Source organism: Bufo bufo, chromosome 1, assembly GCF_905171765.1.
Source record: "Bufo bufo chromosome 1, aBufBuf1.1, whole genome shotgun sequence".
Taxonomy (NCBI): domain Eukaryota; kingdom Metazoa; phylum Chordata; class Amphibia; order Anura; family Bufonidae; genus Bufo; species Bufo bufo.
In genome coordinates this window covers 714,149,764-714,164,246 of record NC_053389.1, presented here as the reverse complement: position 1 = coordinate 714,164,246, position 14,483 = coordinate 714,149,764, and the positions used below count along the sequence as shown (strand labels likewise).

Below are 14,483 nucleotides of genomic sequence, written 5' to 3'. Positions count from 1 at the left end.
GGGGAGTAAGCACCCACCCAGCTCTTTGCTTACTCCCAGTAAAAGCCAGGCCCGGATTAGCTGAGACCATATATAGTTAACAAAAGCGTCCACTATCTATGCTAGTGGACGCACAAGCTAACGGCTTTTACTCCACCAAGGCAGGACACCTTGGTGACATGTTTTAGGTGGAACACAGCAAGGCATGATATGCATCCCCTCTAATATGTTTCCTGCACCGTTCTCGGAGACACATACCTTCCTTCGTATATGAGGCCTGTCACTGCCTCACAATTTTTTTATTTTTATAGAGAGGACAGGAAGAGGAGATATATATATATATATATATATATATATATACACACACACACACATTACATGCCCTCCTCCTGTCATCCCTCTATACACATCATATACACTCCTCCTCTCTCTAATCTATATGTGCACCACCTCCATATACAGTGCACCCGGCAGAAAAATAAAGGTTATTGCCAGAAAGAAAAAATGATCAAGATTCTAATCAATAATCATCCATAAAATTGAAATAAGCAAAAAAAATTTTTTGCCATAAATCGCCGAGCCCTACTGTAACAGTCAACAATTACCAAAACGAAAGGGTATCCCTGCCACTGTACTGCAGACATAGCTGCCATTTATGATGGCCTGTACCCCAGTATGACAGGAATGCGTAAAATATAGAAGACTGTAAGAGCTTCTTACACCAGACCATCAGCGCTTTCATATGCCAACCAAAGACATCCAGAAACATTAGGAAGGAGATCTCTATGGGCAGTAGGTTCTTGGGCTATATGCAATGCTGGAATGAACGCCATTGTGTGCCGTCTGCACTGACCAGTACTGTGAACTGTCAGAACTGCCGTCTGTTCCTTATATAATCAATGGGTTGGAGCTCCCTTTTAACCCACATACCCATAGAAAAAAAGTCAGCCTGAACTAAAAGACAACCTAATCTCAGTATTTATGGTTACATATACAGATTTGTACCAAATGTAATAAGTTATAAGGACACTCACAGTTCGCATAATAATAGGGATAAGAAGGGGCCTTTGTGCTTAGTTGCCCCTATTTCCTGAATGCCTCCTGCTGGCAAAAAAAAAAAGAAGAAAATTGGGTATCACGGGTAACACTATGGGGGACATCAAAACTGGCTTAGTTGCCCTTAGCACCCAGATTCCATCTTTCTGGACTCTGAAAAATGAAAGCTGGAATCTGATTGGTTGCTATGGACAGCTAAGGCTACTTTCACACCTGCGTTTGGTGCGGATCCGTCTGGTGTCTGCACAGACGGATCCGCTCCTATAATGCAAACGCTTGTATCCGTTCAGAACGGATCCGTTTGCATAACCATGAACAAAAAAAAAAAAATTTATTTTTTTTGTTCATGATGATGCAAACGGATCCGTTTTGACTTTACATTGAAAGTCAATGGGGGACGGATCCGTTTGAAAATTGAGCCATACTGTGTCATCTTCAAACGGATCCGTCCCCATTGACTTACATTGTAAGTCTGGACGGATCCGTTTGGCTCCGCACGGCCAGGCGGACACCTGAACGCTGCAAGCTGCGTTCAGGGGTCCGCCTGCTGAGCGGAGCGGAGGACAAGCGGAGCCATCCTGATGCATTCTGAGCGGATCCGCATCCACTCAGAATGCATTAGGGCTGGACGGATCCGTTCGGGCCGCTTGTGAGAGCCTTCAAACGGAACTCACAAGCGGAGCCCTGAACGCTAGTGTGAAAGTAGCCTAAGCCAGTTTTCCTTTCCACCAGCTTTGATAAATCTCCCCTATACGGACAAATGAGACACAGCTCTTTATCATTGAATTCAGGTTTTTCATTCAGTCCCATTGCCACAGGTGTATAAAATCCAGCCCCAAGCCATGCAGTCTGCCTTTATTAATATTTGTGAAAGAATGTGTCGTTCTAGAGAATTCCAGCGTGGTCCTGTAATAGGATGTCACCGCAAGCCAGTTTGTGAAATTTCGTCCCTCCTAGAGATCAACCGAGTGGTATTATTGTAAAGTGGAAGCGTTTAGGAAGCAGAGCATCTCCGCCACAAAGGGGAGACCACGTTAAATTACAGAGCGAGGTCGCTGAGGTGCGTAGTGCATTAAAGTCGCCAAAGCTCTGCTGACTCTGCGAGGCTCCATTAACATCAGCACAAAATCTGTGCATTGGTAGCTTCCCGACATGGCTTTCCATGGCCGAGCAGCTGAATGCAAGCCTTACCTCACCAAGTGCTGGGTGGAGTGATGCAAGCTACACCGCCAGTGGACTCTGGAGCAGTTGTATATGTGCGGTGTGGAGCGACTCTGGATTTGGTAAATGCCAGGAGGCGGCAGAAAGGATCATGCTATAGGGTAGTTTTTCAGGGGTTGGTCTAGGTCCCTTAGCTCTAGTAAAGGAAAGTCTTAAAGGGGCTGTCCGGGCTTTTTACTATTGATGACTTATCCTCGGGATCAATATCAGATCGGCTGGAGTGCCGGGTGTCGGACGTGCGCAGTGTGCACATGCCGTCTCCATTATCTCTTCCTGCCCGCTGCTGCTGTCCCATAGACATACAGCAGCGGACATGAAGAGAGAAGGGAGACGCGCGTCGTCACCCTGTACAGCTGATTGTCAGGGTGCCGGGTGTCAGACCCCTGACCTGAGGATAGGTCATCAATATTAAGAAGCCAGGACAACCACTTTAATGCTTCAGTCATTCCTGCATTGAGCTGCTGAGAACAAGTACATAGCAGTGGGAACATTGCGTAGGCATGATGGCGATACGGCGCCTGCGCGAGATTTCAGACTGGAATCCAACATGACTAAGAAAACCATGGCCATCAATCAAATGCCAAGGGGCGGGAAGGGGTGTTGCAAGCTCGACTTCAAGCGAGAAAGCCGCAGCCCCCTTGACTTCAAGACCCTCATTTACATACAGCCTGCGGGGGAATAAAAGTCTTTTTTCGGCGAATAGGCTCATCAGACAGCAATGAGAAACAATAAGCTGACGGATTAATGTGCATTTGGTAGGTGACAGGTTCCCTTTAAAAAGGTAAATAATTTCCTGGACAACTCCTTAAAGGGCTTCTCTGCTAATAATAAAATGTTACCAAGTGCCCGCAGTCTGCCCCTCTAAGCTAAAGATTCCTACGTACCTGCTCCCCGCCACTCCAGTCCTCCTCGCTGCCTCCTGCATGTCCATGTTCCTGTCCCGTTTATATCCGATGCAGCATGGGCATGGTCACATGCTGAGCTGCAGCCAATGACATGGCTACAGTGGAGCATGTGACAATGTCCATGCTGCACCGGATATAATCATGGAGACACCGGAGGCAGTGCAGAGGGCCAGAACAGAGGGTAGCAGGTAAGTATCTATCCTTAGCGTAGGGGCCGGTCACCTCTTGTTTTAGCTGTGTGGCAGGCGGGGATATGTTTAGACATACAGTAAAAAAAAAAAAAAATAAAAAAAAAAAAAATAAAAAATAAATAAATAAATAAATAAATAAATAAATATATATATATATATATATATATATATATATATATATATATATATATATACACACATACACACACACACACACAAGCGTATGCAATTTTGTGGTTATCTATGTTTTTTTTTTATGCATACGTTTGACGGACGTGCATTAATTTTAAAACGTTTGATTCCTTTCTTTTCACAAAAAATGTTTTTGTGAAACAAAAAAAAAAAAAAAGATTTGAAGGCATCATCTAGAAAAAACGGATACATTTAACAGATGGAAACGTATTGATCTACATTTCCATCTGTCCCTCGTTCACTGCAATAAAAAAAAAACTACAGAAACAATGACAGACGGAGTGAAAAGCATGTACTCACTACATTTGCTCAATTATAGTCTATAGGTTACTTTCACACTCGCGTTTTGTGCGATAATACAAGTCTGCATCCATTCACAATGGATCCGTTTGTATTATGTCTTCTATAGCGATGACGGATCCGTCTTGATCACCGTTGAAAGTCAACGGAGGACGGATCCGTTTTCTATTGTGCCAGATTGTGTCAGTGAAAACTGATCCGTCCCCATTGACTTACATTGTGTGCCAGGATGGATCCGTTTGGCTCAGTTTCATCAGACGGACACCAAAGCGCTGCAAGCAGCGTTTTGGTGTCCGTCTCCAAAGCGGAATGGAGACGGAACGGAGGCAAACTGATGCATTCTGAATAGTGTTGAGCAAACTTGTGTTTTAAGTTCTGCGTCCAAAGTTCGGGTTATCGAAGAATCCAGTTATGGATTCTGCTACCACGGACCATAGCCGAATTTGGAATCCATAACGGGATTCTTTGATAACCCGAACTTTGGATGCAGAACTTAAAACACAAGTTCACTCAACACTAAGGCCTCTTTCAGAAGGGCGTTGCGGGAAAAGGTCCGGGTGCGTTGCGGGAACATATGCGATTTTTCCACGCGAGTGCAAAACATTGTAATGCGTTTTGCACTCGCGTGAGAAAAATCACGCATGTTTGGTACCCAAACCCGAACTTCTTTACAGAAGTTCATGCTTGGGATCGGTGTTCTGTAGATTGTATTATTTTCCCTTATAACATGGTTATAAGGGAAAATAATAGCATTCTGAATACAGAATGCATAGTAAAATAGGGCTGGAGGGGTTAAAAAAAAATATGTATATATATTTAACTCACCTTAATCCACTTGATCGCGCAGCCGGCATCTCTTCTGTCTTCATCTTAGCTGTGTCCAGGAACAGGACCTGTGGTGACGTCACTCCGGTCATCACATGGTCCATCACATGATCTTTTACCATGGTGATGGATCATGTGATGACCGGAGTGACGTCACCACAGGTCCTTTTCCTGCACACAGCTAAGATGAAGACAGAAGAGAAGCCGGGCTGTGCGATCAAGTGGATTAAGGTGAGTTAAAAAAATAATTATTTTTTTTAACCCCTGCAGCGCTATTTTACTAAGCATTCTGTATTTAGAATGCTATTATTTTCCCTTATAACCATGTTATAATGGAAAATAATTATATCTACAGAACACCTAACCCAAACTCGAACTTCAGTGAAGAAGTCTGGGTTCGGGTCTGGGTACCATATTTTTTTTTTATCACGTGTGTACAAAACGCATTGCACCCACGCGATAAAAACTGAACGCAACACAATCGCAGTCAAAATTGACTGAAATTGAGTGCGCACTCGTGCGGGTTTCCCGCAATGCACACGCGACGCATCCGGAGCAAATCCGGGACGCCCGTGTGAAAGAGGCATTACATCGACTATAGCATTCTACTGCATATAGGGATCAACTGCCTGATATAAGAAAGGTGTGTACGCAGATTACATGTATATTAAAAAAAAATTACGTTTTCCTATTATATAAACAAATAAATAAAAAAAAAAACGGAATGACTGCCACATCGAGTCCCTGGGAGGAGGCAGTCATGACAGGAACGGGGATTTACTAGCAGCATCTCCATCATCTAACAGGAGCTAGTGATGTATCCAGTTTCCAAAATATAAGGTCTGTCTCATTAATTGTGATGTCCGCAGCATTATTCAGGACAACAGTTATAATAATAGAAAGTACCTTATGGTGACTATATTGAAGTAAACACTGTATTTTGTGCTATCATCCGAATCTAGACCCCCTGAGTGGGCGAAACGCGTCGGAGCATTTTGTTATGGGGGCATTATATTACCACTTGATTTCTGGCCAACTTTTATCCTTGTTGAGGCAGTATCATTGCTATACGTATGTAATTTGTTTGTTTTACCGTTCATCTCCACTGCTAGGGTGATATAGGGAAAGTAGGGAAGGCACGAGGACAGGGAAACCCCACCATCAGGGGTGGTCCCTGGGCAAAGGCTAGATTAGGATTGTACTAGGGAAAGGTTCCCCGCATAGAAAGAAACTAGCCGCCCCACCTCAACATGGAATGACCTTCCCCTTTATCTATCTATTTTTTGTATATCGCTGTAGTATGTCTATTTGTCACAATTGTGGTGGTTGCTATATGTGTAGTACAAAATGGCCAGCCCAAGGTCTGCTCTTGTAAGAATTATCAGCCACCGAAATGGGGCATATTTTTTAACGGAAAAATAATAAAAGTTATATTTTAAGGGTCCTAGTCTGATTAGGGTGATTATACATAAAATAAAAACCAGAATACCCCTTTAAAATATTTATTGCCCAACGTTTCCTAATCAGGAACATCGATACAGGCAAAAAATGGCGGTGTACAGGAATGTGAATGTGACATGATGTGAACACAACATTTTAGCTTTGTTTAAAGTTTCAGTAATTTCCGGCTACGTTTATTACTCATACAAGCATGCATTACTTCTTCCCTCATGACTCTAGAAACAATCTAGACAGAATATACACAACAAAAGAAACAAAGGGAAACATCTAATCCTATGTACACAAGGAACTAGGAAACGTAAGGGGAAAACGTGCCCTCAGCCGCCTGCTTGTCATGCAATGTCACCTATTGTCCCACTTATGAAGGTAACTACAAGACCAGCTTTTCCAGACAGTCACCATGGGGAAGTGGAGCACACAACGCGACACCTAATATATCCAAAGTCGTCCTTCAGCCGTGAATGTACAATAGTCAGTAAATCCAGCCCGGCCGTTACTTCCAGCCCTGCAAACGGCATGTGATCACACATTTTATATCTTATATACCTTGTGTTTTATATGGAATCCATCGTTATGCCTTACTCTGTAATATGTACTGTGGGAGATGGTACCTAACAGTGCATCAAAGGGTTTTAAAGGGTTCTCCGGGCTTTTAATATTGATGACCTCGCCGATCAGCTGTATGGGGAGACGGCGCGCACCATGCGCACGTGCTGTCTCCATTCTCTCATCCTGTTCACCGCTGCTGTCTATGGCAAAGCAGCAGTGAACAGGAAGAGAGACGGGAGAACTAGGCACATGCGCAGTGTGCGCAGTCTCCTCATACAGATGATCACCCAGCACCCCCGCCGATCTGATAATGATGACCTATCCTGAGGATAGGTCATCAATGGGATGAGTAAACATCCGAAGTCGATTCGCATAAAGTGGTACCTTGGAACCGAACCAGAGTTCGGGAAATGGTTTTTTACAGTACAAATTTATGAAGTTATTGAGCGAAGTCTCGCGAGACTTCGCAAAGCAATAACTTCGGCTCATCGGAGCCAATACATTCCAATACTGAACAGAGCTCCTGCTCCATACAGTATTAGAACGAAGTTTTATGCAAATCATCCGAAGTCGATTCGCTCATCCCTAGTCATCAATATTAAAAGCCCGGAGAACCCCTTTAACCTATGCAGCAAACACCAAGGTCCTGTAGGACACTTACAGAACACACAAAACATACCATTGTCTCCCAATACTGTGTCTGCAGAAAAAGGACTTGTCCAAATGTGCTACCAAGTGCCCAGGTGGGCGGGTTACAGGTTACAAAGCGGCCAAGCCCACCTCTTCTAGGCAATTCCAACTCTTCCGCATGATCTGTACTGTTCATGCCCTCTCCCTTTCCCATCACCTGTACATACAGCCAAATCGTGTGCAGGAGCAGTCTACAGCCCTGCGAGCGCCTGCGCATTACATTCCGTGCTGCCTGCTTCAGCCTCACTGCGTCTACTGCGCATGCGCTACAGCCTGTACTCTCCCATCTGACAGGGCTATAGACTGCACCTGCGGGAGATTAGGCTGCACATGACAATGACTTCAAGGGAGAGGAGATGAATAGTACGGGGGAGGGGGGGGGGATGTACTGGGATACAAAGGTAAGAGACAGTACTGGGATACAAAGGTAAATTTCCAATGTTGTGGAGGTGTCCTACCCTAAGTTTCATAAGGGCTCATTCAGACGGCCGTATGCTGTCCGCAAAAATACTGAATGCTATCCGTTTTTTTGCGGATCCGCAAAAAAAATGAAACATGTCCTATACTTGTCCGTGAAAATCAGGACATAGCCCCATTGAAGTCTATGGGTCCGCAAAAATACTGAATGCTATCCGTTTTTTTGCAGATCCGTTTTTTTGCGGATCCGCAAAAAAACGGATAGCATTCAGTATTTTTGCGGACAGCATACGGCCGTCTGAATGAGCCCTAAGTGACACACTCAGTGACACACTCCCTTTAATCATTTAAAATTCAGCATATCGCACACAATTATTTGCAACAAACTGACACAAGTCTTTGATTAATTTGTCGCATTTTATGAATGGATAATATGTCCGTCCATGTACTGTTGAGAAACACTAAAAGTTTGCCAATTACCATGTACACTATATATATATATTTTTTAAATAACTGGTGCTTAGAACTAATACCAAGTGAATGGAGGGAGCTTGTGAGGGGATTCAAGGACACGAGTCCCCCTCAATCCCAGCGCACTTAGGAGCTGAGATACTGACAGGTTTCCAGCTGTAAAGGCTCGATATGCGTCTGTGTGAGGGACTCCAGGGCACATAAATGAGAGACGCTATATAAATGATTTAACACTTTAAAGGGGTTGTGTCACTTCAGCAGATGGCATTTATCATGTAGAGAAGGTTACTACATGCCACTTACTAATATATTGCGATTCTCCATATTGCTTCCTTTGCTGGCTGGATTCATTTTTCCATCGCATTATACACTGCTCATATCCAGGGGTTACGACATCTGCACAGATACGAGGTGACTGGACGGGAGCGGCTGAGCAGGAGCGCCTACGTGCGCTCCCACAGTCCTGGCCACCGGACAGGCCAGCAGTTTTTTCCTAGAGAGGGCACTGGTCTGCACATGGCTGCCGAGAACCAGGGCATCAGTACATATAGGAGGACTGAAGGAGGATATGTAATGTACATACTGGGAGGACTGGATGAGGGTATAATAGATATAGATATAGAATGGGCTCCTGCAACCAGTGTTGAAGAAAGGCAGGGACACAGCAAAGTCACTTCAATACGGTTTATTAATTGTTCCAGTCAACTTAGGCCTCTTTCACATGAACGATACGGATTAGGTCTGGATACGTTCAGGGTGCGTTCAGTAAAAACTCGCACCATTTTGCAAGCAAGTTCAGTCCGTTTTTTCTGTGCGGATGCAATGCGTTTTGATGAGTGTGATAAAAAAAACCTGAAGGTTTACAAACAACATCTCTTAGCAACCATCAGTGAAAAACGCATTGCATCCGCACCTGCTTGCGGATGCAATGCGTTTTTCACACAGTCCCATTCACTTCTATGGGGCCAGGGCTGCGTAAAAAACGCAGCATATAGAACATGCTGTAATTTTCACGCAACACAGAACTGATGAAAAAAAAACAACGCGCATGTACACAGACCCACTGAAATGAATGGGTCCGGATTCAGTGCGGGTGCGATGCGTTCACATTACGCATTGCACCCGCGCGGAAAACTCGCTCGTGACAACGGGGCCTTACAGTACAGCAAAGCCGGATCGCAGCCAGGTCAGGTAGTCAGTCCATAACATCGAAAATAAAGTAATGCAGGCTTGGGTCTCCTCTAGATCCGTCCACAGGCCCGTGCTGTTCCACACATGCCTCTCACTCTAGTAGACCCACCCTGCTTCATGCTGCTGACTTTTAAACACTATCGTGGACATGGGCCACGTATAAAACCCGGAGTGGATCGTGAGGAGTAGGCACCCACCCAGCTCTTTGCTTACCCCCAGTAAAAGCCAGGCCCGGATTAGCTGAGACCAGCTATAGTTAAAGGGAACCTGTCACCGGGATTTTGGGTATAGAGCTGAGGACATGGGTTGCTAGATGGCCGCTAGCACATCCGCAATATCCAGTCCCCATAGCTCTGTGTGCTTTTGTTGTGGAAAAAAACTGATTTGATACATATGCAAATTAACCTAAGATGAGTCCTGTATGTGAGATGAGTCAGGGACAGGACTCATCTCAGGTTAATTTGCATATGTATCCAGTCGTTTGCTATGGGGACTGGATATTGCGGATGTGCTAGCGGCCATCTAGCAGCCCATGTCCTCAGCTCTATACACAAAATCCCGGTGACAGGTTCCCTTTAACAAGAGCGTCCACTATCTATCCTAGTAGACGCACAAGCTAACGGCTATTATTCCACCAAGGCCAGGCACCTTGGTGACACATTTTAGGTGGAACACAGCAAGGCATGATATGCATCCCCTCTAATGTGTTTCCTGCACCGTTCTCGGAGACATATATATATATATATATATATATATATATATATATATATATATATATATATAGATCTCTTCAAGAAAATAGGACTGCACTCCAGATTAAAAGTGAAAATAGTGAGCTTTTATTCACCCATAATATGGCAACCTTGCGACTCACAAGAGCCTTCCTCCAGCCTGTTTTTTTTTTGCCATAAATCGCCGAGCCCTACTGTAACAGTCAACAATTACCAAAACGAAAGGGTATCCCTGCCACTGTACTGCAGACATAGCTGCCATTTATGATGGCCTGTACCCCAGTATGACAGGAATGCGTAAAATATAGTAGACTGTATGAGCTTCCTACACCAGAACATCAGCGCTTTCATATGCCAACCAAAGACATCCAGAAACATTAGGAAGGAGATCTCTATGGGCAGTAGGTTCTTGGGCTAGGAAAGAAAACGGAGAAAATCCAGCTCACCTATCTGGTTTGTGTATAGTCCCGGCTCCAGGGCCCTGGGGGAGTGTTCCCGTAACAGGCAGAGAAAAATGAAGAAAGGATCCTGGAGACAAATAGATTCCTCTTTCAGCTCTTCTTTTATTTTGAACAGTAGACAGACATGACCATCGTATACACGGCAGGATGACGCGTTTCGGGTGAGTACCCTTAGTCGTAACTTACTTAGTCGTAAAGTTACGACTAAGGGTACTCACCCGAAACGCGTCATCCTGCCGTGTATACGATGGTCATGTCTGTCTACTGTTCAAAATAAAAGAAGAGCTGAAAGAGGAATCTATTTGTCTCCGGGATCCTTTCTAGGTTCTTGGGCTATATGCAATGCTGGAATGAACGCCATTGTGTGCCGTCTGCACTGACCAGTACTGTGAACTGTCAGAACTGCCGTCTGTTCCTTATATAATCAATGGGATGGAGCTCCCTTTTAACCCACATACCCATAGAAAAAAGTCAGCCTGAACTAAAAGACAACCTAATCCCAGTATTTATGGTTACATATACAGATTTGTACCAAATGTAATAAGTTATAAGGGCACTCACAGTTCACATAATAATAGGGATAAGAAGGGGCCTTTGTGCTTAGTTGCCCCCATTTCCTGAATGCCTCCTGCTGGCAAAAAATAAATAAATAAAAAATTGGGCATCACGGGTAACACTATGGGGGAACATCAAAACGGGCTTAGTTGCCCTTAGCACCCAGATTCCATCTTTCATTTTCAAAAGGGGCTCTGAAAAATGAAAGCTGGAATCTGATTGGTTGCTATGGACAGCTAAGCCAGTTTTCCTTTCCACCAGCTTTGATAAATCTCCCCTATACGGACAAATGAGACACAGCTCTTTATCATTGAATTCAGGTTTTTCATTCAGTCCCATTGCCACAGGTGTATAAAATCCAGCCCCAAGCCATGCAGTCTGCCTTTATTGATATTTGTGAAAGAATGTGTCGTTCTAGAGAATTCCAGCGTGGTCCTGTAATAGGATGTCACCGCAAGCCAGTTTGTGAAATTTCGTCCCTCCTAGAGATCAACCGAGTGGTATTATTGTAAAGTGGAAGCGTTTAGGAAGCCGAGCATCTCCGCCACAAAGTGGAGACCACGTGAAATTACAGAGCGAGGTCGCTGAGGTGCGTAGAGCATTAAAGTCGCCAAAGCTCTGCTGACTCTGCGAGGCTCCATTAACATCAGCACAAAATCTGTGCATTGGTAGCTTCCCGACCTGGCTTTCCATGGCCGAGCAGCTGAATGCAAGCCTTACCTCACCAAGTGCTGGGTGGAGTGATGCAAGCTACACCGCCAGTGGACTCTGGAGCAGTTGTATATGTGCGGTGTGGAGCGACTCTGGATTTGGTAAATGCCAGGAGGCGGCAGAAAGGATCATGCTATAGGGTAGTTTCTCAGGGGTTGGTCTAGGTCCCTTAGCTCTGGTAAAGGAAAGTCTTAAAGGGGCTGTCCGGGATTTTTACTATTGATGACTTATCCTCGGGATCAATATCAGATCGGCTGGAGTGCCGTCTCCATTATCTCTTCCTGCCCGCTGCTGCTGTCCCATGGAAATACAGCAGCGGGCATGAAGAGAGAAGGGAGACGCGCGTCGTCACCCTGTACAGCCGATTGGCAGGGTGCCGGGTGTCAGACCCCCGACCTGAGGATAGGTCATCAATATTAAAAAGCCAGGACAACCACTTTAATGCTTCAGTCATTCCCGCATTGAGCTGCTGAGAACAAGTACATAGCAGAGGGAACATTGCGTAGGCATGATGGCGATACGGCGCCTGCGCGAGATTTCAGACTGGAATCCAACATGACTAAGAAAACCATGGCCATCAATCAAATGCCAAGGGCGGGAAGGGGTGTTGCAAGCTCGACTTCAAGCGAGAAAGCCGCAGCCCCCTTGACTTCAAGACCCTCATTTACATACAGCCTGCGGGGGAATAAAAGATTTTTTTACGCGAATAGGCTCATCAGACAGCAATGAGAAACAATAAGCTGACGGATTAATGTGCATTTGGTAGGTGACAGGTTCCCTTTAAAAGGTAAATCATTTCCTGGACAACTCCTTAAAGGGCTTCTCTGCTAATAATAAAATGTTACCAAGTGCCCGCAGTCTGCCCCTCTAAGCTAAAGATTCCTACGTACCTGCTCCCCGCCACTCCAGTCCTCCTCGCTGCCTCCTGCATGTCCATGTTCCTGTCCCTGGACCGTTTATATCCGATGCAGCATGGGCATGGTCACATGCCGAGCTGCAGCCAATGACATGGCTACAGTGGAGCATGTGACAATGTCCATGCTGCACCGGATATAATCACGGAGGGCACTAGGATGGAGACACCGGAGGAGTGCAGAGGGCCGGTACAGAGGGTAGCAGGTAAGTATCCATCCTTAGCGTAGGGGCCGTTCACCTCTTGTTTTAGCTGTGTGGCAGGCGGGGATAAGTTTAGACATACAGGGTAAAAATAAAAAAAAAAGGAGAAGATTTGAAGCCATCATCTAGAAAAAACGGATTCATTTAACAGATGGAAACTTATTGATCTACATTTCCATCTGTCCCTCATTTACTGCAATAAAAAAAAAAATACAGAAACAATGACAGATGGGGGGGGGGGGGGGGGTGAAGAAGACTGCTAAAAGGAAGAAAATGAAAACCTCTTTAATGCCATGCATCCACAAGTGGCCTGTCATAGTCTCTTTGGGGGAGATTTATAAAAACTAGAGTAAAAGAAAGGGAAGGAGTTTTTAAGAACAACCAACCAATAAGATGCCAGCTCTAATTTCTTAGCAGCCGTCGTGAAGATGAAAGCCGCGTCCTGATTGGTGGCTGTGGACAGTGCACTACTTTTTACAGATGGGTCTGATACAACAGCTGTCTGCCAGTGATCGTGCTGATCCGTGTGCCCCGGCATCGCTCTGCACCATCCTCGCCTGGCTCAGCCCTTCCTTCCTGACATTGTTTCTGGGAATAGTTGGAACCCCTCTGGCTGCGGCAGCGTACAGCACCGCTATAGACATCCATGTGTCAGGGATAGATCAGCGAGCTGGAAGTGATGGGAGCCCCGGGCTCAGGTGCTAATAATGCCAGGGCACCCCCCGCACCCATGCCCACCCGGCAGCAGCGCTCACTTACAGATCTCATCATCGCAAATCATCTCCATTCCAGAGCCGCCTCAGCTCAGCCGCATCTCGCCGGCAGCCTGCGCTCTCCAAGGGGTAGATGTACAAGTCAGTGCGCAGGAGCTGCCGGCCAGTGACGTCACGACTAAGAGGTGGGAATAAGGGAGGGGGCGGGGCGGAGAGACCGCTGTAGGTGACGCAGGCTCCGCCCCCTCATAGTGAGGATGCTGCGCGGAGCAGACATACACAGACAGACGCCAGCAGGGGGCGGTGTCAGCGGCTGTGTGTGGGTCCAGCACATGGAGGCTGTGGCGGCTCCTAGACGTTCTCTAGTCTAGGTTACCTCTGGGCAATAAATAAAATATGTCCTTAAATGTGCTGCACATAAATACAGGAGAACGCCCATCATCCCCGGGTGAAAACTGACAGTCCTCCACTACCTACAAGAAAGGAAAATCTGCCCCAGGTCCTGAACAAGCAGGATCTGCCAAGGGCAGGGTGGTTCTGACTGAAGTGCCCTCTGACTAACACCCACAGTTACTGCCATACACTTTACTCATACACTATATGGTGACACGCACTCGGCCGGGATCTGTGTTTTGCGAATCCTCAACTTGCAGACTGTAAAACACAGCTGTGTGCATGAGCACCTACAGGGGGACCTACTATAAGGAATGACAGAGTGGAATGCCCATAGACTTTAACAGGAAAGTGG

General features: G+C 45.6%; 1 protein-coding gene across 1 annotated transcript in view; it reads right to left on the bottom strand.

Moving 5' to 3' along the window:
• Positions 1 to 13,852, bottom strand: part of ANKDD1A (ankyrin repeat and death domain containing 1A) — an 82,691-nt gene extending 68,839 nt beyond the window's left edge. The window contains exon 1 of the mRNA XM_040414262.1: positions 13,782 to 13,852. Coding sequence (XP_040270196.1) covers positions 13,782 to 13,809 — 28 coding nt within the window. The 5' untranslated portion in view covers positions 13,810 to 13,852. The remainder of the gene's footprint in view (positions 1 to 13,781) is intronic.
• Between the last annotated feature and the right edge of the window lie 631 nt (positions 13,853 to 14,483).